This window comes from Bos indicus x Bos taurus, chromosome 9, assembly GCF_003369695.1.
Source record: "Bos indicus x Bos taurus breed Angus x Brahman F1 hybrid chromosome 9, Bos_hybrid_MaternalHap_v2.0, whole genome shotgun sequence".
In the NCBI taxonomy this organism is placed as follows: domain Eukaryota; kingdom Metazoa; phylum Chordata; class Mammalia; order Artiodactyla; family Bovidae; genus Bos; species Bos indicus x Bos taurus.
Window position 1 is genome coordinate 91,744,011 of NC_040084.1, and position 24,292 is coordinate 91,768,302.

General features: G+C 40.4%; 1 protein-coding gene across 3 annotated transcripts in view; it reads left to right on the top strand.

Annotated features, from left to right (window-relative positions):
* Window positions 1–414: 414 nt before the first annotated feature.
* The window catches only part of SCAF8 (SR-related CTD associated factor 8), an 86,961-nt gene continuing 63,083 nt past the window's right edge, over window positions 415–24,292 (top strand). Inside the window, exons 1-2 of one of the 3 annotated variants that reach the window (XM_027551912.1) lie at window positions 477–609; window positions 912–1,045. In XM_027551912.1, the coding sequence (XP_027407713.1) occupies window positions 477–609; window positions 912–1,045 (267 nt within the window). Of the gene's footprint in view, window positions 1,046–6,517; window positions 6,582–24,292 lie in introns of all 3 variants that reach the window. The other 2 variants (XM_027551911.1, XM_027551910.1) reach the window with 2 other exon arrangements.

A 24,292-nucleotide genomic window follows, 5' to 3' on the forward strand; every position in this document is an offset into this window, starting at 1 on the left:
TCCCAAATAAGTGACCAACTAGGAAGTTTTCTGCCTATTAACCTCGAGGCCAACGTCCAGTAAAGTTTTGAAAAAATCAACTAAACCTCGTGTAAAGAGGCCAGTCCCTATGGAAACAACGGAAACGCGGATATTATTGCCTAAACTTGCCAGGAGGGCAGTGGGGGCGGGATTTGGGTTTTTCTTAACATCTACGCTTTGCAGTGGCTCTCTCCCCCTGCAAGGGCGCTCCAAGGGGCTGCAGCCCGCATTCCCGCAGCGGCGAGGAGGTGGTGTGTGGGGGGGACGCGGGGGTGGGGGTGGGTAGAGCTGAGCCCGGCCTCCCGGCGGCGACGCTCTGGCCCGCCCGCGCGCGCGCGCGCGCTCGATGGTTCCGCGCGGCGGCCCAGGCCCGCGCGGTCCCGACGCCAGGGGGCGCGCTGGCCGGCGCCGCGGATCTCCGAGCTGCGCGGCCCGACTCGCGTCCGCCATATTGGATGCCGCAGCCGCCGCTGCCAGCGCTTCCTCCTCCGTCTTCGCGGCGCGCCGCTGGTTCCTACGGGCCCCGAGCGGCGGGGAGGCGAAACAGGAGCCCGCCGGAGGAAAGAGGAAGGAGGGGGTGGAAAGAAGTCGGGGACCGGGGCTAGAGGGTGGAAGCCCGAGACCGAGCGGGGCGGAGAAGAGAAGGCGCCGCGGCCCGGCCCCTCCCCCCCCGTCCGCCGCCGCCGACCCGCCCCGGCAGCGCCTCTGTTCCCCTGCCCGGCGCTCCGCCTGCCCTAGCGGCCATGCCGGGGCCTCGCCGCCCCTAAGGGAGAGCCCTTCCCCACCAGTGCTTGCCTCGCCTTTTCCCTCGGGCCCGGGGGGGTCGCAGCGGCCCGGCCCCCCACCCCCCGTCCCCGCCGCCGTCGGCGCGCCCGCCCCCTCACACCCCCCACCCTCCTCGCGGCGCCGCCGCCGTCCCCGTCTCGCTCTCCCCACCCAGTGCAGTGGCCGCCGCCTCTTCCGCCGCCGGGCTCCGGGCCTCCGCACCGACAACATGGAGGCTGTGAAAACCTTCAATAGCGAGGTTGGTATTGCAGTCTTCGCCTCTCCTCTTCCCCTCCCCCGCTCCTGCCCACGCTCCCCACCCGACCTCCGACCCTCGACCCCCGGCCCAGGACAAGGCCCGCCGCGGGAGGACTGGGCACGGGCCCGCAGGGCTTTCTCCAGGGTGGGGCGAGCGGCTGCTGGCCGTGCCCGTGGGGGAGGGGTGTTTCTCGGTCCCGGCGCCCCTCCCCCGATCCCGGGGTGGTGGTGGGGGCGGGGGAGGTTCCGGTGTCTCCAGCACCTACTCCCGAGTGGCTGCGGGGGTGGAAGGGGAGGCCACCGGTTGGGCCCTCCCCCGGAGGCTCCCGACGGGTCTCTCTGCGGGTCAGTTCCGCCGAGGCCTGGCCCGCCCACCTCTTTTCCTGGGCCTGCGGGATTTTTAACTTGGAGGCCAGGCATCCCCACTTCAGGCCTTCCCCCGGTCCTTAATGAGGCAGGCACTGATGGGGGTAGTAGGGGGTGGGAAGTGGTGGAAAAGCACCTCCTGGGATGATCGTCTGTGGTCACATTGCAAGCAGTGTTTGTTTATAACCGAGATATTGTTGGCTAGGTAACCTGCCAACCGGGGACTTAAGCTTAAGGGGATGGTTGGTCGGGAGGCGAGGTTATTCTGCAAATTTCCCCTGTCTTTACCCCCCCCCCCCCAAACTCTTCTCATCATCACGACATAAAGCAACAGAGCTGTGCATGCCGAGAGGAAAGATGTGGGAGAGGCATTTCCCACGGGTTCCTTCACGTGTCATACATAAGGCTAGATTTTAAATAAGCAGCTGTCCAGTTTTCACTATTTGATTGAGTTTGCTAGTCTGAAGGGAGACACGTTTCGATAAAAATAGTCGTGTCCGACTCTGCGATCCCATGGGCTGCCAGGCTCTATCCAGTCAAGATTACTGGAATAGATAGTTATTTCGTTTTCCAGGGATCTTCCCCACCCAGGGATCAAACCCGGGTCTCCTGCATTGCAGGCAGCTTCTTTACTGTGTAGCCACCCTGGAAGCCCTAAAATATTTTAAAACCTTTTAAACACTCTAATGTGAATAGACTTAATTATGTTAAACATTTAACAAGTAGATGTCTACACAGCTTATCCGTACTTGTATGCCTTAGATACAAATATTTTAATATGATGTTAATTAGATTTGCATCAATTTTATGAACTTTTCATGTGGAGGCACTAATACTCTGTTCAGTATAGTCTAATAGTGATAGTCTAAACAATTCTTCTTTTCTTCTTCCCTCCTCCCTCCCTCCCTTCTATCCTTCCTTCCTTCTTTGGAGAATTAGCATTTGAGAAACTTAGAAGAGGCTAAAAGTTAGATCTAACAATCATGTGAATTAGACTTTCCATATTAAAGCAGATAGCTGTGACAGTTATATGAAAGAAAGCCTTTTTTTTTGAAAGGATTTTCATTTGAATACAAGGTTTTCTTTACTGCTTTTTGATAGAGATTAGAGTGTAAACTTCGGAATCTTTTCCATTTTATTTATGAATTTGTAGCTGATAATTTGGATCAAATTTATAAAATCTGCTTTCACTTGTCCTTAAAATCTGAAATAAAAAATAAGCATACTATATGAAATTTATTGTTGATAATTTCACAGCTCTGCAGGGGAGGGGGAAAAACAGGTCTGTGTAGCTTTTTTATTTGCTACATGTAGTGCTACAAGCACTAAGTAGTGGTCTTCATTTAAATTATATATAAAAAAGGTTTCTCCTGTTGCCTTCCAATTATTTGATGTACCCTAGACTTTTTTGATGGGTGTCTCCTGTTTATCTTGGGGGTTCCTAATATGTACCCTCCATTCTCAGCCCTCCCTGCCATGTGATAGATACAAACAAGTGGTTAGTACACTGTGGTTGATCACAATGGAGCAGGGAGGAGTAGAAATGTTACAGTTGGTTTTATTTATTTTACTGTTGACATGAAGGATAAGGAGCCTAATATTTACATGACTAGCTTGATGTTTCAGCTCTTTTCTCATCTAATCTTCACAAGAACTTGAGATTTGTAGTGGTATTCCCACTTTAGTTTATGTAACACTGTCTCCTTTCCCCGTATGTATTTTTTCCCCCTTATATATTTTCAAAGAACTTAAACCATCTTTTTACTCTCTTGTTTACTAGTATTATGCTCACACCTCTGAAAATGGGGTTGGCGCACAGCATAGTTATAGAATTGAGGAAGGGAAATATATTTTGAAGAAGATTCAGAAGAATGTACTTTTTAAGGGGGTTTAAACTCAAAATAGATAATTTTTTTTCCTGATTTTTGAAAAAAGTTTCTGTGAATATCTATGCTTGCTAGTATAGTAAAAATTTGTGGTTGAAAGTATATAGTGGGAAATAGTTCAGTAATATTTTTCCATTAAATCATATGTTACAAAGTGCAAAAATAAAGGAATCTGAATTACAGAATTAGGAGACAAGGATGTTTTAGAATGTTTCCTTAAAATTAATTTGGCTTTTAAAGGCATTTATCCTTGGGCTGAGCCCAACAAAACTTTCTCTGGCAAATTTAAAATTATCTTTGAAGCACTGAATTGTCAAATGCCACGTACTTGATAAGGCAACACAATTTATCTGTAAGCATAATGTTCAAAATATGAAATGCTTAGCTTTTATGACTTGCTTAAAAAAACAAGCGAACATTGGCTTGAAAACAGAAATGTGCCATGGATTTGTAAAGTTAAGAATATAGGTCTTTAATCTGAAAATTGTGGCTAAGTTTCGGTCCGAAAATCTGGTCTTATGCATAACGCTAGGAAGCAGTCATGATTGGCATGTCTTCCTGCCTGCCAGCCTTCCCTCCCCTTTTGTCAAAGGCGCTTTATGGCCTCCCCACCCCACTTTCACATTCACTGTCGGAGGATCTTTTTTTGTGTGTGGTAAATTCCTCTTAATTGTCATCAGTGAAATGAGATTGAGGCTCAGGAATTGATTAAGTGCCCTCTGTGCTGGTTTTGTTGGGAAACTTTAATTTCCAGTTAAGCATCATTGTGATGAAAGTTTAATCCCATGACCACTAATGTCAGTTCTGAAATGATGAAAGAATATTGTCCAGATTGAAATACAGGATTCCCTAAGGGTCAGTGCTTGACCCGAGCAGTTGACTCCAGAAGAGTTATCATCATTACAAGGTATCGCAGTTGCTGCTGCTCAGAGATGGTGGCGCTTACTTGTTAGGATCGTTTAGAGCCCTCACCTCGGTTGGAAGGGTCTCCTGTTCATCTTTTTAAATCTGTGTATTCACCTTAGGACCAGTTTATTACTGGAATGCAGCAGTTTTATACGTGAGTTGCATATCTGTACTCAGTCCTTAAGAATGCTTCTTTATGGAGGTCATTATGGTAGGTTTTTTTTTTTTAAAGAAGGAAAATACAAAATCAGTTCATAACCCTTTTCTTAGAAAATTATAATTTAATTGGCGAGGGCACTTTAGTAATATAGGAACTCTTAATATGTGGAAAATATAAGAATTATTACATTAAGAATATAAGAATCTGTTATGCTTGTGTGTGTAAAATTATTGCAGATTAATTTTTGGATTTACCTTGGTTCTTAAATTCTTTACTCATCTGTAGGATATCTAAATTATTAGTGTCTTTTGTTCTTAGGATCCTTTGGTTAGTCACATAGCTCACCCTTTAAACTGTCAGGTTGTAGACTTTCCAGAGTCAGTTTAACACCCAGTATATTTTCCTCTTCTCTGCCTTGTCTTTACACCAGTAGTGAAATCCCTTCTTTGTTTTATTCCATTTCCAAGTTTGTATCCAGGGTATTCGTTTGCCTATCTAGAGGACTTACAGTCTTTCCACCAGTATCTGGTAGTAGGCATGGGGTGGTAGAGGACAGTGGCAAAGGTAGTGGAAGTAATAAAAGCGTGTGAAATGTGATTTTATATTTTCCCCTTGCAGTTCAGGAAGGGGAAGTTATGTGAAGCAGCTATAGACCATTGCCTTTTTCTTTGATTTTCATGTATCAGGGAATATCTCTGTCTCTTCTGGTTTAACTTTCCAGTGGGAGTTTTGGTTAATTGTAACGATTAGAAGATTTTTTTGGTTTCTACTTTGTGAAAATCTCTTAAAGATGTAGCAGTCTTAGTATTAGAAAAGAAGCCTTCACTGCCCTCTCCCTGCCCCGGTGTTCAGGTTAGGGATCCTCAGCCTGGGCTTTGTTGGTCTTTTCCGCTGGATAATCGTTTGCTGTGAGGAGCTGATTTGTGCACTGCAGGCTGTTCAGCAGCAGCCCTGGTCTCTACCCACTAGAGTCCCTTGTTGTGACAACCAGAAATGGCTCCAGATAGTACCAGGTGTCCCTTGGGGGCCAAAGTCAACCGTGGTTGAGAATCACTGATTTAGGTCCCCTGTTAAACTGCCTTGAAACATTGTGTTTTTCCTTGTAATGATGACTACAGTTTTAAGTAATTAGGAGTAATTTCCCCCACCTTATAAGTTCCATGAGGACAGTGACCACATAATTTCATTGCTTCATATCCTTGGTACATAGCATAATGCCTTGGTATATGCTAAATAAAGATTCTCAAATGCATGGATTGATGATATAGTAGGCAGCTGAATGACTTGGACCAAGGCAGTTAACATTTTTGAACATTTGGTTTTCTCTGGTGTAAAATAAATGATATGAGATTTTTAGGTTTCCTATTAGTTGCAAGATTCACTGACTAAATATGAAATTAATACTTTGGAGGACTTAGTAGGTATAAGCATTGTTTTGAGGGTCATTTTATGAAATTGTAGGTTTATAGTAGTTTAGATGGAAAATTTAAAATAAAAACTCTGCTTACGATTCTTACTAAGGGGAGAGCAGGGAGGGGACTATTTCATTGAAAGTTCCAGTTAGGCTGAATCAGTCCTAAGTTTTATATTGTAATTATGGTATTTTCAAGCCCTTTATGCTTTGTTTTTTCATTTTAAAACAACATATGGTAAAAGTTTTTTTAATGAATAAAGTTAGAGTACAAGCATAATTGAGGTTGATAATGATTTGGGGGACTGTATGATTTGAGAGTGTTTTAGTCATTTTCAGGATTAAGCATAAAATTTTTTTGGCAACATTGAAATTCATGAGATATATATAGTTCAGTCATTTTTATTTTAGGCTAGCAGTGAGTTTGTTACAGTAATTTGATTGGCATTTGGGGGACAGTATTCCCCAGTCTTCTAAATAGTCATATTTTATGATCACTTGCTCCTCTTTTTTTAGAACTATAGTTGGCATAGAATTAATGCTGATATTGCTGCTTGTACATGAAATTTTAGGTATTTCTTTCTAGGGCCAGTTTTCCTGTACTGGACAACTGCTAACTCGTAATGGTATGAGAGAATGTAATCAACCTTGACCTTGAACACTGGCTGGGCTCCTGAACTCTTGAGTGAGCGCACTTTATCTGGTTTTGTTTTCTCAACATCTTTCTCTGCTCCTTTCTCTCAGGATTGTGCCTCTCTACTCCTGCTTGTACAGACTGCTTTCCAGCAGCATGGACACAAGAAGCATAGTAAGATGATTATAACCCACATAAGGCAGGCCCTTTGGAAAATGATGAGGTTTAAATTGGTAGTCAAATGATGTCTTGATTGTATGGGAAGTGCTTGGGAAGCAGAATGAAGTTGTCACTTAGAATATATTGGTAAGCTTAAAGCAAGCATGTAGGGAATGAGTTGAATTTCTTCACAAAAAATAGGTGAAGTGAAAAAAAAGTTGTGCTTACGAGTGAGCATCAATCATATCTAAACTCTTGTGCATTTACTTGCATTCTGCTCCACGTAATTTTTTGTAAAAGAAATATTACTTATGTGAGATGGGTGAATTGCTAATTTCTGAATTTGATGGTTGGAAATGAAATACATCTTATATTTTGAGGAAGTTCTTCAAACTATAAGATGATAACTGGCAGATACTCTGTAGTATTGGAGACACAAGACTAAATCAAATTTTGGATTTTCTAATTATAGAGGAGCAGATTTTGTTAGAGGTACTATTATAAGACATAAATGCCCGTGAGAAATGTTACCATGGCTTCTGATTCCTTGTCTGAGTTAGTTCTCTTAAGTTTGGTGGTAAACACGATGTGTTTGGTCTCTCTGATTTTGATTTTATGCGTTTATTTCATCTTTCTATTTCTGCTGTACCAGTTTCTGATACACCATATTTTAAACTCAAGGAAGAGTATGTAAATATGCTATCTACTATAGGTCAGGAGATACATTAGGAACTCTGACATTGCTGTAGTTAGTCAGAATGGGGAATAGAGATGATTTGTTCATGTTTTTAAAAAAAGTTTATGGCTTTTAATTCAATGTATGTTAAATTCATTAAGATAATTCTGCAACTTAGTATGATTTGTAGAGGCTGACTTGAAAGACCTAGGATTTGATTTATTTGTTTATTCATTTAACCAATACTTAATGAATACTTACTATTTACCAGGCACTTTTCTATCTGCTGAGGTACAGTTGTAAACAAGACTGGCAAAAAGCACACCGTCTTGGAGCTTATGCACTTGTCATCCTTTCTCTTTCACCTCATCAGCGTTGAGCGCAGTGCCCTTGCTGCAGAGCTGGTGCGGCTGCGCAGGCGTTACTGACTCCGGGCTTGCTTCTTTGCTAGGGCCGGGGTGGCTGCAGCACTTCTCTCTATGCTCAGTTCTGCCTGGTCTACTCTCAATATTTCACTTTTACAGAGTCCAGGTTGCTTGTCTACTGTTCAAAATAGAGATTGAGGGAGTAGACTTCTTAAACATGAATGTGATCTGATCTTTTCAACAATGGGGAAGGAAGACAAGCTACACTGTTCCATTTTATACTAATTTGCCTATCCTATTGAATCTCCATTTGGTATTTTGGAATCATAACTGTTTTTAGAAAGTATAGCTTTAGGGATATTTTCTTTTGTCATGATATATTAATTAGTCTCTGCAAATATTAAATAATTTTAAGTGGTGATCAAACCCTTATGAATTGGGGAGGATTGATTATTTTTATTTCTAAAACTTTTTCTTTAATTAAGTACATGAAAAAAATTTGGTGTCTCTTTCTCTTTTATGAACACTGTTTTCTGAATTTGATTTGATTCCTTGGGGCTGATTTGAGTAGCTTGTAAGTGCAGGATGAAAGTTTGGATTATGTATTTTATGATTTTGGAAACTTGGGAAATGATATAATGGTCTTTTTATTTTGGGTCATGGTATCTAAAAGATTGACCAGTACCCTTGACACTAATACAGGTTTTATGTCAACTGTATCTTATTTTTTTTTTTAAAAAGGTTGATAATGCCTTGGTTAATTACTTTCTTTAGTAATGTCTTGCTACTATAAAGTTTTATGGTTTAAAAAAGATACAGGTATTTGAATTTATTGAAATGGTAAGAAGAATGTTGGATAAGTTAAAAATTTTTCCAAACCAAAACACATAGCAAATGTCTAGTTTCTAAAACAGCCGCTTGCTGTGATGAAAAAAAAAAATGTCTGGCTTGGGTAATTTTAAAGTACTTTTTATTTACCAAACATTTTAAAAAGCGAACCACTTTATAATATATGGTGTTTTATATGTGCTTATTTTCCCCAGCCATTATTATGTTTCAGTGGGTCTTAGGATAAACTTGTGAGAAAGGTAGGATAGGTGCTGTCCTCATTTCACAAACGAGGACTCTGAGGCCGGCCAGTGTGACCTTCCCAAGGAAGCGCCGCTTGTGTTAGAGCCGAGACTGGAAGGACCAGGTCTCACTCAGCTCCTGGTTGAGATGTAAAGGACAGCCAGCTGTGTACAGGGGAGCCATCACTCGATCTTTCACAATTCTGTTTGCTGGTATGATGTCCAAATATAAATTAACGGTTCTTCCCCACTTTTTAAACTTTATTTGTACAACTTCAGATTTACAGAAGAGTTGCAAGAATGATAAAGAATTTTTATATACACTTCATCCTGATTTCACTATTTAGTACATGTAATCATATTTGCTTTCTTATTCTCTTTGCAGTGCACATAAATGACTTGTAAACCTTGTTTCTGAACATTTGGGGAGTAAATTGCAATTAATGCCTTTTATTTCTAAATATTAACTGTATTTTCTGAAAACAACCACAGTACAGGTATCAAAATCAGGAAGTTGATGCAGTTGTCTGCAGACCTTCAGATTTCACTAATTGTATCAGTTAAGTCTTGAGTAGAAAGGAAATCTAAATCACATCACACTTGTCTCTCTAGTGTCCTTTAATCTGGAGCAGTTGGTTATTTGTCTTTTATGCCCTTTGATGATTGATGAGAATGGGCCAGTTATTTTTAGAATTCCCTCAATCTGGAATTGTCCTCTGATGCTTCATGATTAGTTTCAGGTTAGGCGTTTTTGGCAGGAGTAATCCAAAAGAGATACTGTGTCCTCAGGAAGCGCATGACGTATCCCATTAAAAAGGATGTTAACTTTTTTCTGCAAGGTTTTTCTGTTGTAAAATGTCTTTTTTCCTTTTGTAACAAATATTTCTTTAAAAAATGGATTTATTTATTTTTGGCCATGCTGCAAGGCTTGCAGGATCTTACTTCCCTGACCAGGGATTGAACCTGTGCTCCCTGTAGTGGAAATGTGGAGTCCTAACCACTGAACTGTTAGGGAATTACCTGTAACAAATATCTTATGGGAAGTCATTTTTGAAACTATACAAATAGCTTGTTACTCATCAAACTTTCACCCTTTATTTTTTTAAGCATCCAATTCTTGCCTGAATCAGTACTCAGATGGTCATTTTCTGAGTCTATTGTTTAATTATCGGCCTCCTACAATAGCTGTTTCTTCTCCCCGTTTATGTATGTATGCATATCAGTATGAATTCAAAGATTATTTTTTATTCATTGGGGTCTTTTGATGGCACAGCTCCTTCACGCTGGCTCCTGTATCTTCAACATGTGCTCATCAGTTTTTGGGTATTCACTTCTTGTATAATAAGATATTCCCACCCCAACTCTAGAATCAGCCATTTCTCTGAGGAACCTTAGTTTCTTTTGGTGGTTATTGAGCTAGAAATTGTGTATTTGTTTGAACATGCTTATATATATATATATACATATATATATATTATATCAATATACAAGAAATTTTTTTTGTCCATCTGTGTCTCTAAAATGCCATGAATTCATCCTGTCTCCAGTAACAGTCCAACACTGTTCACTGGTTCATTCTAGTCTTTCCCCTTTGCAGATTTGTAATTCCTTTTTCGGTAGTGAGAAAACACTAGTTTCCGTTGTCCACAATATATTTGTGTATTGTTTGATCCTAAAATACACAGAAAGTAGTTTCAGAGTTGCTAACCCATGTATCTCAAAACAAGCCTATTAACTACAATTGAGTATTTGTTCATCTTTTTTAGCCTGAGGGTATAAAGTCAAAATGCTGCGTTCAAAGTTGCTTGGTTAGTTTTTTCCCTCTTAATGTATTCTTGCTATTCCTTTGAAATATAATTTGGCTTCTTTTTTTCTTTTTCTGTTTGTATTCCATTTTGTTTTTTTATCCATTTTTATGTTTTAGTATGTAAAATATTAAATGTAAATCAACTGTAATCCTTCTTTACTTATTATCTTTGTCATTATAACCACTTATCCTCTGGTTAAAAAAAAAAAACAAAGGTCATTTCCTTGGTATTCTTCAAATCAAATAAGCTAATTTAGAGATTTAGACAATGGAGGTCTTAAGTGAAAGATGTTTCTGGTAACACAGATTTTCAGTTCATAGGTGAAAGTAAGTTAAAGCTTTCATTCTCTCTCTCTCTCTTTTTTTTTTTTTTAATTTTTTGCTGCACTGTCTAACATGCAGAATCTTAGCTCCCTAACCAGGGTTTGAACCCTTGCCCCATGCAGGGAAGCATGGGATCTTAATCACTGGACTATCAGGAAAGTCCCAACTTTGGTTTTCTTTTGAATGAAATCTCAATTCACAGGGTCAGTAGACTTTCTGTAGAGGGTCAGATGGTAAAAATTAGGTTTAATGGGCTGCTTAAGGTCTCTTTTGCATAATCTTGTTTTTTTCACAATTCTTTTAAAATGTAAACCAGTCTTGGCCTGAGGGGCTACAGAAATGGGCCCTGGGCCATAATTTTTATGACCCTGCTTTAATCTGAAACCTGAGAACTTGGTTAATAGTATACTATTTGCAAATCAGAATTATAATTGAGCTTTATAAGCCTTATTTTAACATCAAAAACAGAAACAAAATACTTTTAAAAGCTGCCTTAGTGAAAATATTTATTCAACATGGTTTTTTGAACACCTGCCACCATGTACACATGTGCAGACACTTACTCTAGGCTCTAGAGATGTAAGTGTACAAAACAGACCCAAAAAAAAAAAAAGCCTCCGCCCTCGTGGAATTTGTACTAAGTTTTGGTGTGTGGGTGTGTACTGGAAACGCATGTTTCTTATTTTTCCGCACGTAGTGAGATTGAGCAACTAAATTCTTTTTCATATTAACTGCAGAGCGAGCATTCTTTCTTGAAAACGTGACAAACAATGCAGCCAAAGGGGCAAACTTTGAAAAGCTTCGTTCCTTTCTTCTGATCTCCCATTTGTGACACTTTCATTATGTAGCTACACTGACTCATTAAAGGAAGAGAAGAGAAACCCCATTAACTGGGCACAGAACGCAGACCTCATTTAGTGATAAGGACACATGTATTCTCCTTGGCTTAGTGGTAAAGAATCCGTCTGCCAGTGCAGGAGATGCAGGTTCAATCCCTGGGTCAGGAAGATCCCCTGGAGGAGGAAATGGCAGCTCATGCCAGTGTTCTTGCCTGGGAAATCCTATGGACGGAGGAGCCTCCGTGGACTACAGTCCTTGGGACTGCAAAGAGTTGGACGCGACTGAGCATTCATGCAAACATGTACAATGGACTCTTAAGAAAATACTGTTTAAAAATATTACCCACAGTTGAGGGACTCTGAAAGTAGTTGGCTTGTGTAGTTTTCTTGAAATAGGAAGTTTCCTGATAATGCTAATGTGCATTTACCTAATAAAATCTTAAAAACTATATGCAGGTTATTTATCTTGTACCTGGCTAAATGTCAACCCCTTTGAATAAAAATCATCAAAGTGAGTTTTTTTTTCCATATTGCATGTTAGTTGCTGAAATGACTTCTTTCTCTGAGTAGTTTTTCTGTAAGCATTTAACAAGCCAGCAAGTGCCCTCCACCTTTAAATGCTTTATTGAGGTTTGTGTGTGAGTCGCTTAGTCATGTCCGACTCTGCAACAACATGGATTGGGGCCCTGCCAGGCTCCTCGGTCTGTGGGATTTTCCAGGCAAGAATACTGGAGTGGGTTGCCATTTCCTTCTCCAGGGGATCTTTCAGACTCCAGGATCTAATTTGGATCTCCCACATTGCAGGCAGGCTCTTTACTATCTGAGCCACAAGGGAAGATTATTGAGCTGTAATAGTGACTGCTTTTTGTTAGGATCCTTAGCATATTTGGCTTTTTTTTTTTTTAATATGCCATGTAACAATTTCTCTTATTGGACAGGAGTTTCTCAATCCCAGTTCATGTTCTTGTTCTGTCAGAGCACTCAGAACCTCTCATAGAGATCTATCTCTGCTTTGGTAGTTCAGATAGTTCAGTTCAGTCGCTGAGTCGTGTCTGACTCTTTGTGACCCCATGGACTGCAGCACGCCAGTCCTCTGTCTATCACCAACTACCGGAGTTTACTCAAACTCATGTCCATTGAGTTGGTGATGCCATCCAACCATCTCATCCTCTTTCGTCCCCTTCTCTCTCACCTTCAATCTTTCCCAGCATCAGGGTCTTTTCAAGTGAGTTACCTCTTCGCATCAGGTGGACAAAGTATTGGAACTTCAGCTTCAATATCAGTCCCTCCAGTGAACATTCAGAACTGATTTCCTTTAGGATGGACTGGTTGGATCTCCTTGCAGTCCAAGGGACTCTCAAGAGTCTTCTCCAGCACCACAGTTCAAAAGCATCAATTCATCGGGGCTCAGCTTTCTTCACAGTCCAACTCTCACATCCATACATGACCACTAGAAAAACCATAGCCTTGACTAGACGGACCTTTGTTGGCAAAGTAATGTCTCTGCTTTTTAATATGCTGTCTAGGTTGGTCATAACTTCTCTTCCAAGGAGTAAGCGTTTTTAATTTCATGGCTACAGTCACCATCTGCAGTGATTTTGGAGACCCCCAAAATAGTCTGCCACTGTTTCCCCATCTATTTGCCATGAAGTGATGGGAACGGATTCCATGATCCTTGTTTAAGTCAATTTTTTCACTCTTCTCTTTCACTTTCATCAAGAGGCTCTTTAGTTCTTCTTCATTTTCTGCCATAAGGGTGGTGTCATCTGCATATCTGAGGTTATTGATATTTCTCCTGGCAATCTTGATTCCAGCTTGTGCTTCATCCAGCCCAGCGTTTCTCATGATGTACTCTGCATGTAAGTTATATAAGCAGTGTGACAATTTACAGCCTTGACGTACTCCTTTTCCCATTTGGAACCAGTCTGTTGTTTCATGTCCAGTTCTAACTGTTGCTTCCTGACCTGCATGCAGGGTGTCTCAAGAGGCAGGTCAGGTGGTCTGGTATTCCCATCTCTTTCAGAATTTTCCACAGATTATTGTGATCCACAATAAAGGCTTTGGCATAGTCAATAAAGCAGTCAAAGGCTTTGGCATAGTCAGTAAAGCAGAAATAGATGTTTTTCTGGAACTTGCTTGCTTTTTCCAGGATCCAGCGGATCTTGGCAATTTGATCTCTGGTTCCTCTGCCTTTTCTAAAACCAGCTTGAACATCTGGAAGTTCACGGTTCACGTATTGCTGAAGCCTGGCTTAGAGAGTTTTGAGCATTACTTTACTAGCGTGTGACATGGGTGCAATTGTGCAGTAGTTTGAGCATTCTTTGGTATTGCTTTTCTTAGGGGTTGGAATGAAAACTGACCTTTTCCAGTCCTGTGGCCACTGCTGAGTTTTCCAAATTTGCTAGCATATTGAGTGCACCACTTACACAGCAGCATCTTTTAGAATTTGAAATAGCTCAGCTGGAATTCCGTCACCTCCGCAAGCTTTGTTCATAGTGATGCTTTCTAGGGCCCGCTTGACTTCACATTCCAGGATGTCTGGCTCTAGGTCAGTGATCACACTATTGTGATTATCTGGGTCATTAATATCTTTTTTGTATAGTTCTTCTGTGTATTCTTGCCACCTCTTCTTAACATCTGCTTCTGTTAGGTCTGTACTGTTTCTGTCCTTTATTGTACCCATCTTTGCATGAGATGTTCCCTTGGTGTATCTAATTTTCTTGAAGAGATCTCTAGTCTTTCCCATTCTATTGTTTTCCTCTATTTCTTTGCAGTGATCACTGAGGAATACTTTAGTATTCCTGCCTTGAGAACCCATGAACAGTATGAAAAGGCCTTGGTAGTGATTACAAGAAAAAGGGTTGTGACGAACTTAGCTGAAGACAATTAATATTCTAAAGGAGTTGCCCTAAAGGAGGCTACCACTACCGCAGTTTTGTTGCTAGTACAAAATTTCCCAGTCAGTACTTGGGTTGATTTGATCCTTTGCAAAAATCAAAAGATTAGCTATCTCAGACCTCTTAGAGCTGTTAAGCAGGGAGTAATTCCAAATAATTCTGTGAGTGCTTACTTTGTTTTGCTAGTCCTTCAAGATTGGAGGAGAAAGGGGCGACAGGATGAGATGGTTGGATGGCATCATCGATTGAATGGACATGAGTTTGAGTAAACTCCAGGAGATTGTGAAGGACAGGGAAGCCTGGCATGCTGCAGTCCATGGGGTTGCAGAGTCAGACATGACTGAGCGACAGAACAACAGGATTGTCAGACTAATTTTTTCATTCTATTTTAATTATAATACAGTTGTCAAATTGCTAGAACACAGTAATAACCCATGAAAGTTCTAATGTAACAGCAACTAGTGGTTGGAAGGAATACTAGAATGTAGTTGGCAGGTCCTTTGAGCTTTGTTATTTATGCGTGTTTGCCATCTATCAGGCATTGCAGAGTGGTTACCATGTTTATTACATCCTTTTTCTCAGCTCATATTTTAAAAGGGTTGGGGTTGTGAATGGATTATCACAAAGAATAAAGATAATATGAATCCTATGATACAAAGAGTAGTGGTGTAGACATTTGTAGTATGTGTACACTATTCTCTGTATATAATGTTGGACAGAGTATGAGACATGTATAAGGCAAAGTCAAAAGATCTTTTTCAGGGAAATGGGTAAGGATCTTCAGATGAAGGGTCTTTGTATATACAATGCCCGAGATTTCCTTTTTAATCAGGAGAATGGAGATTCTGAAGGGTTTTAAGGAAGAGTGTGGTGCCATGGCTTTGAGTTACAGGGTAGATAAGATGATGTGGTCCAGTTACAGTGATGGTAAATCAGGAGGAGCAAAACGTTTGAGGAGGAAGGTAATTTGGCAGGATGGGTCAGATGAGGGGGCATTTTTTTCCCACCTAGAATAAAAGAGTTGGGGTGGGGAGAATTGAAATCACCCATATATCTCAACCCCCAAAGACCACTGGTTTGTTAAATACAACAGTAGTTCCATGCATCTGGACAATTTGATGTCATCAGGGTGGAGGTGGATATAGGTCAAGTACTTAAAGAATAGGCTAGAGATGGAGATTAGGGGGAGATGATGAAGACAAAAAGGCTTAAGGCAAAATGTTGTAGACTCTTTTAGTCAGTTTTTGTTTGTTTTTTAGGCTTGACCTTTTCTATCATTTTGTGTTTGTGAATATAAGGACATCTTAAAGCAACTCTGCTTGGAATTTGCTTGATTTTAAATTCTGTTTATACAAGCATCTGATTCTTATATATAATTAAAAGTTAAGTAGTGAATTGTGTGAACTAGAAGTAAAGATTTAAATTTTGTTCAATGAGATTTTATTAGAATTCCTTAACATTGAGCCTACTCATATGATCACGTGTTTCATTAGCTCCTCTTGGTTACATAGTTTTTTATTTTAACCCTGTCTACAATAACCAGTTTATTGTGAGCATGGAATTGTGGTGAATTTAAATGCTATATTATTAGAAATAGAACCCAGTAAACTGAAGTTATTTTTATATATGTGTGTGTGTGTTTATACCTTTTGTTTTCTCCCATGGAGAATCATTTCTGTTCTCTGATTTTTAAAAATGAATTATATTTATTTTTGGCTGTGCTGGGTCTTTGTTGCTGTGCACAGGCCATCTCTAGTTGAAGCAAGTGGAGGCTACTACTCTTCCTTCACTGCACAGGCTTCTCACTGTGGTGACTTCTCCTTTTGTGGCACGTGGGCTCTGGGGCACGTGAGCTTCAGTAATTGCAGTGTGGGCTCTTTCTGGGCTCGGTGGTTGTGTTGCATGGATTTGGTTGCTCAACAACATGTGGAATCTTCCTGGATCAGGCATAGAACCCACATCTCCTGCATTGGCAGGTCTTATCAACTGTACCACTGGGAAAGTCCTGTTCTCTTTGATTTTAGAATGATGTAGCTAGAGACCCTTGGCTTCCCAGGTGGCACAGTGGTAAAGAATTTGCCTGCCAATGCAAGAGATGGGTTCAGTCCCTGGATCAGGAAGATCCCCTGGAGGAGGAAATGACAATACCCTCCAGTATTCTTGTCTGGAAAATTCCATGGACGGAGAAGCTTGGTGGAATACAGTCCACGGGGTTGCAGAGTCAGACGGGACTGAGCACAGCACCCAGCAGAGACCCTTACACTCATGTTACACATTTGTAGTTATCAGTTCTATGATTGGGTTCCTTGTTTACTTCCTTGTTAATGCTTCAACTTGATTTCCAGAAATTACAAGTTTTAGACCAGAAACACTTGTGATAGTATATCATTTAATAGATGGGTGAAGAATCAAGACCCAAAGATGATGAAATTTGTTGAGTCACAGCTTATGAGAGGCACATAGTTAGCAGCCAAATTAGAAGTTTCTGCTCTCTGTCTTGGTTCATTGTTTTCACTTTTTCAGTATAACTGAGTGAGATTTTTCTGTATGTTGTAGGTGGAGGCGGAATAGGAATTGGTGATTTGTAGTAAATTATTATTGCATTATGCTGAACTTGGACCAGAATGAGCAACAAACTCCTGGGCTGCTGCTTTCCTGCTCATAGAATAAGATGCCATAGGAAACCTGCATTCCTTGGCAAAGACGTATTATACAACAGGCAGTACACCCTCTGCAGAAAAGTGAAGGGAAAAAACCCTTTGAGTAACATGCCTTGTAGCTTCCTTGTAGGAGAAGGATACAGTTACTCTGTAAGCCTGTATTGGTAGCACGTTTTTGATTTTAATAATGTGACTACTCTGTAACTTCTTTCTTAATTTTTCACAGACTGCTGTTTAGAAAGCTGCTAGTACAGGTATTTTAAAGCACAACAATGCTACAAAATTAATAATAGCTGTTTTCAAAGTAGAGTCAGACAGGACTGAAGCAACTCAGCCTAGCAAGAAAACTGCCTTTTTTTTTTTTTTTAAAAAGAAGCAAATCTGGGACCATTTAGTGTCATTGTGGATGTCTTTGCGGCCCTGGAAAGTATTTTAATATTGTAATATTTTGATAATGGGTAAAAGTTTTGGAAAATATGAGGTATAAAGAGCTAGATTATATTCGGCATATTTTCCAAGTTGGAGAAATACTTGAACAAAACTTTTGAATGTCAGACACTAACAAAATACAGACCATGATGTATTTTGGATCAGTGTTATTATTGGTCTTCATTTATAAGAGTTTCAGTGTTGTACTAAATCCAGCAAGGCTTTTAAGAGAATCAATTATTAAGTAGTTAATAGTATAATTTTGCACCAGATTGTATTTAAAGTATGTATGTCGCATACATACATGTATACATTTACCTTTATACACACACACATACATACATAGATGCCTATAGAAAATTCTGATAAGTAGCCTGTCAGCCTTTAGCAGTGGTTATTTCTTAGGAGAGAAGCAGGTGTTTAGGAGAATGAGAGTTTTCAATGTTTGGAATTTTTCACATTCCATGTTTATTGCCATGTTAGTTTTGTAATACTGCCTTCAAACCCAAAATATCTTGTGTCTTAGCTTTGGTGAGAAAGATGGAGTTGGTCTGTGATAATGTTAATTGACTTAAATCTTTTAGAGAAAGTGAGCTTCCTTGTTAAGGGTTGGACGACTTAAAACTTAGCTGTTATTTGATCAGTAGACATATAAGCTTCGTAATGTGTTGTCTTCAGATCTTCTTGGTTATCAGTTAGGTTGATGCTGTTACGTGGTTGTCTCCACAGTTGTCTACCATCAACTCCATGACTCAGTTGTGTATATCTAGTTGGTTGCTACCTGGTGGACTTTGCTTTATTTTGGAAACTGAATGTTGGGGGGTTAGCCAGAATAATTGGGTTTGAGACATGCTTCTGAAGCTTAATACCAGTTTGAATTTTGTTAGGTCAGTTACCATAAGTTTATATATCTATAAAGTGACAAAATGAGAATAATTAAATACTAATCTTACTGGGCCATTCTGAAGCTAAAAGCGATACAGTACATATGATCGTGCGTAAGAGTTAACAGCGTGCCATAGAAGTAAAAAGTAATTATTACCCTCCTTTATTACACTACTGCCTGTCTCTCTTTTTCAGTCTTTGTATTTGTTGCTCATATTTCAGAAATGATTTTACTCTAAGGCCTAGTATGCTTTTGGTCTATTCTTTTTCTGATATTTAGTTTTCATTATTTATTCTTCATCGCTTCAACTCTTAGCTCTTTAGGAAAGACTGTGTTTTTTGCTTTTCTCTGAATTCTTAGGGAATTTAGTCCCATATCTTCTGAGTACTGTGTGTACATAAAATGATACTGTTATCCCCCAATCTAAACTTCTCTTTCTTCTAAAACTTACTTTTAGATCTCCTCTTTATGTTAGTAGTAAAAATGTGTTCCTGACACTCAGACCTGAAAACTTGGATTTTTCATAGGTGCCTCTCTTTGATTTGTATCTTTTCAGTTGTGAAATTCTATGAATTACTTTTAAAAACACATTTTCTGTGCTTCCCTTCCTTTTTCTTCTTAGTACGAATACTTTAGTACAGGTTCTCATGGCTCTCTGCTTGGTTTAATTGGTTTTTAATGTATTATTCTTTGTTCTCTTCAGTTCATACAGTAGGAGTACATTTTTTTAGATTACTAAATTAATCTCAACAACTTAGCTTTTAATCACCTTGTATTTTGAGAAACCTTCTAGGTTCCTTTGCCTTCAAGTGTACAGATTTTATTTTCTTAATATATATATTTTACTGAAGTGTAGTTGATTTACAGTGTTTCAAGTGCACAGCAAGGTGATTCAGTTATTCAAATACACGTTATTTTTAAAATTATTTTCCGTCATGTTATTACAAGATATTGCCTGTATTTCCGTTTTATACAGTAAACCTTTGTTGCTTGTTGCATATCTGTTTTTTAATTAAAAATCTAGCATTCTACTCATACTGAGTCAAACAAGTAGAATCAAAAGTCATAATTTTTTTAGTTAGGCAAAAATTAATGTTTTCTAAAATACATATATTACACATATTTATATGTCCGTATCAGAGAAGGCAATGGCACCCCACTCCAGTACTCTTGCCTGGAAAATCCCATGGACGGAGGAGCCTGGTAGGCCACAGTCCATGGTGTCGTGAAGAGTCGGACACGACTGAGCGACTTCACTTTCACTTTTCACTTTCATGCATTGGAGAAGGAAATGGCAACCCACTCCAGTGTTCTTGCCTGGAGAATCCCAGGGACGGGGGAGCCTGATGGGCTGCCGTCTATGGGGTCGCAGAGTTGAACACGACTGAAGTAACTTAGCAGCAGCAGCATGTATCCATATACAAAAGCTTTTCTACTACACTTGATAAAATAAAGGTTTGAGAAAGAACATCAGAAAAGAAGGAGTTGGAAAATATTGGAAAAAATTGGAAAACTTAATGAAATGGGAGCACTGAATATGAAATAGAAAAAGTGAAACAAACTAGGTAAAAGTAAAAGATCATCATACAGTTTAGTGGTTTTTAAACATGGCTGCTCATTGGAAACATATGGAGCTCTGGAGAGAGCTATACCTGGGCATCTGTATTTTTCAACAAATTTCAAGATAATTCTGGTATGCATCTGGATTTTAAAAAGTGATTACAGGTTTTTCTAGTAAATCATATAATTTTTCTATTGACCAGTCATGATACAGTAGTTTTAAGTAATAGTTGCATAATCACAGTAGTAAAAGATTTATCAGTTTTAAAAGTTTATCAGCTTTCACAGTCAAGAGCCGGACAAAAAATAAAAGATAATTACAATTACAAGCCATAATGGGAACATGATTAACTTAACAATGTAAAATAATTACATACAGTGTGAGGGGGGTCAAGCAGAGTGATGTGATAAATGAAAGAGCTTGTGCTGTGCTTAGATGCTCAGTGATGTCTTACTCTTTGCAACTCCATGGACTGTAGTGCGCCAGGCTCCTCCTCCAGGCAAAAATACTGGGGTGGGTTGCCATGCCTTCCTCCAGGGGATCTTCCCAACCCAGGGATCAAACCCAGGTCTCCCACATTGCAGTCAGATTCTTTTTACCATCTGAGCCACCAGGGAAGCCCGTGGAAAGTGCATACGTGCATATTTTTCATCCACCCAGCCAGTCTACATCTTTTGGTTGGTGCATTTAATCCATTTACCTGTAATTATCGATTTGTTGTTGTTGTTCACTCAGTCATGTTCCACTCTTTGCGACCCCATGGACTGCAGCACGCCAACCTTCCCTGTTCTTTACTATCTCCCAGAACTTGGTAAAACTCACGTGCATTGAGTTGGTGATGCCATCCAACCATCTCGTCCTCTGTCATCCCCTTCTCCTCCTACCTTCACTCTTTCCTGGCATCAGGGTCTTTTCCAGTGAATTGGCTCTTAGCATCAGATGGCCAAAGTATTGGAGCTTCGGCCTCAGCCTCAACATCAGTCCTTCCAATGAATATTCAGGACTGATTTCCTTTAGGATTGACTGGTTTGATCTCTTTTCAGTCCAATGGACTCTCAAGAGTCTTCTCCAACACCACAGTTCAGAAGCATCAGTTCTTCGGCGCTCAACTTTCTTTATGGTCCAACTCTCACATCCATACATAATTACAGGAAAAACCACAGCTTTGACTAGATGGACTTTGTCTGCAAAGTAATGTCCCTGCTTTTTAACACGCTGTCTAGGTTGGCCATAGCTTCTTTGATTTCATGGCTGGAGTCGCCATCTGTAGTGATTTTGGAGCCCAAGAAAATAAAGTCTGTCACTGTTTGCTTTTTTTCCCATCTCTTTGTCATGAAGTGATGGGACCTGATGCCACAGTCTTAGTTTTTTGAATGTTGAGTTTTAAGCCAGCTTTTTCACTTTCACGTTAATTAAGAGGCTTTTTAGTTCCTCTTGGGTTTCTGCCAGAATGGTGGTATCATCTGCATTTCTGAGGTTATTGATATTTCTCCCAGCAATCTTGATTCCAGCTTGTGCTGGAATCAATAAGGATGCTGGATGAATCTTCACTCCAGCTTCTGCATATAAGTTATATAAGCAGGGTGACAATATACAATCTTGACGTATTCCTTTCCCAATTTTGAACCGTATTATTGATATATATCCTATTTTCTTAATTGTTTTGGGTTTATTTTCTGTAGGTAGGTCTTTTCCTTCTCTTGTTTTTCTACCTAGAGACGTTCCTTTAGCTTTGTTGTAAAGCTGATTTGGTGGTGCTGAATTCTCTTAAATTTTCCTTGTCTGAAAAGCTTGATTTTTCCATCAAATCTGAAGGAAAGTTGCTGGGTAGAGTATTATTGGTTTTAGGTTATTTCCTTTCATCACTTTAAGTATATTATGTCATTCCCTTCTGGCTTGTAGAGTTTCTGTTGAGAAATCAGCTGATAGCCTGAGTGATGTTTCCTTGTGAAACCATTTACCAGGGATTGAGATTTGAACCCATGTGCTAGAACTCGAACCCAGCCGAAACCCAGTTTGGGACTCAAACCCACATGACTGGGACTCGAACCCAGCCAAAACCCACAGTACTTGGTTTCAGGACCTAATGAAGCTCAGGTTCTTAATGTCTCACCACAGAAACAATTAAATGAGAGAGAAAATGAAAGGTGAGAACTGGATTTTTTCAGATTAAGAGAGAAGCACACTCCACAGACAGTGTGGGCCATCTCAGAGGGTGGCCAGGAAATGTGGCGTGGTTAGTTTTTATAGGCTGAGTAATTTCATACTAATGAGCGGGAGGATTATTCCAACTGTTTTTGGGAAGGGGCGGAGATTTCCAGAATTTGGGCCACCGCCCACTCCTTGGTCTTTTAACAGTGCCTTGGAACTGTCATGGCACCTCTGAGTGTGTCATTTCACTTGCTGAATTGAGGATCAAGGTCTAGTTTTGTCTGCTATCTTCAGCTCAGTCATATCTGACTCTTTGCGATCCCATGGACTGCAATACCCCAGGCTTCCCTGTCCTTCACTATCTCCCAGAGCTTGCTCAAACTCATGTCCATCGAGTCAGTGATGCCATCCAACCATCTCATCCTCTGTCGTCCCCTTCTCCTCCTGCCTTCAGTCTTTCCCAGCATCAGGGTCTTTCCAGTGAGTCAGTTCTTTGCATCAGGTGGCCAAAGGATCGGAGCTGCAGTCTGCCATCTTGGTCCCGATCGATTCCAATCAGTTTATGTTCTGTCCTGGACTGTGTCATTCTTTGAAAAGCTGTGCTCTGCCCCTTTCCCTTTTGTTACACTTGCACATTATTTGTCATTTCCCCCTTGTTGCTTTTAATATTTTATCTCTGTCTTTAATTTTTGTCAGTTTGATTACTGTGTATCTTGGTGTGTTCCTCTTTTGGTTTATCCTTCCTGGGAGACTCTGCTTCCTGGATTTGGTTCACCATTTCCTTTCCCATGTTAGGGAAGTTTTCAGCTGTTACCTCTTCAAATATTTTCTCAGGTCCTTTCTCTCTTCTCTTTCTGGGACCCGTATAATGTAAATGTTGGTGTGTTTAATGTTGTCCCAGATGTCTCTTAGGCTGTCATTATTTCTTTTCATTCTTTTCTGTATATTCTGTCCTGTGGCAGTGATTTCTACCATTCTGTCCTCCAGGTCATTTATCTGTTCTTCTGCCTCAGTTATTCTGCTATGGATGCCTTCTAGTGTATTATTCGTCTTTATTATTCATCTCTGTATGGTTCTTTAATTCCTGTAGGTCTTTGGTGAACATTTCTTGCATCTTCTCAATCTTTGCCTCCATTCCTTTTCTGAGACCCAGAATTATCTTCATTATCATTATCCTGAATTCTTTTTCTGGAAGTTTGCCTGTCTCCATTTCATTTGATTGTTTTTCTGGGGTTTTATCTTGTCCCTTCATCTGGAACATAACTTTCTGCTTTTTCATCATGATTAACTTCCCGTAATATGGTTTTTGCTTCAGCCTCTGTGAGGCTGTGCAGATTCTTCTGTCTGCCTTCTGATGGATGAGGCTAAGAAGCTTGTGTAAGCTTGTTGACGGGAGGGACTGGCAATGGGAAAAACTATTTTTTGCTCTAGTGGGCAGGGCCTTGCTCAGTAAAACTTCACTCCAGTTATCTGCTGATGGGTTGGGTTGTTCTCCCTCCCTGGTAGTTGTTTGGCCCAAGATGACCCAGACTGTGGTAGGGTTAGGAACTCCAAGAGGATTTACGCCAAGGGAAACCTTTCTGGCCTCATCCCTGTGGCAGCCCCTACTGACCCTTGCCTCCAATAGGAGGCCCTCCAACACAGCAGGTAGTTTTGGTTCGGTCTCCTCTGGGTACACTGCTCCTTTCCTCTGGGTCTTGGTGCGTGCAAAATTTTGTTTGTGGCCATCAAGACTGGAGTCTCTTTCCTCCAGTCCTCTGAAAGTCCTATAATCAAATCCCACTGACCTTCAAGGTCAGATTCCCTGGGGATTCCCAGTCCCTTTTTTGAATCCCCAGGCCTGGAAGACTGGGATTCAGAACCTTCAGAACAGTGCTAGAACTTTTGTATTATTGTTCTCCAGTTTGTGGGTCACCCACCCGGTGGTTATGGGATTTGATTTTATCGTGATTGTGCTCCTCCTACCAACTCACTGCTGTTTCTTCTTTGTCTTTGGACCTGGGGTGTCTTTGATGGTTTCCCATGTCGTCCTGTTGATGGTCGTTCAACAGCTAATTGGAA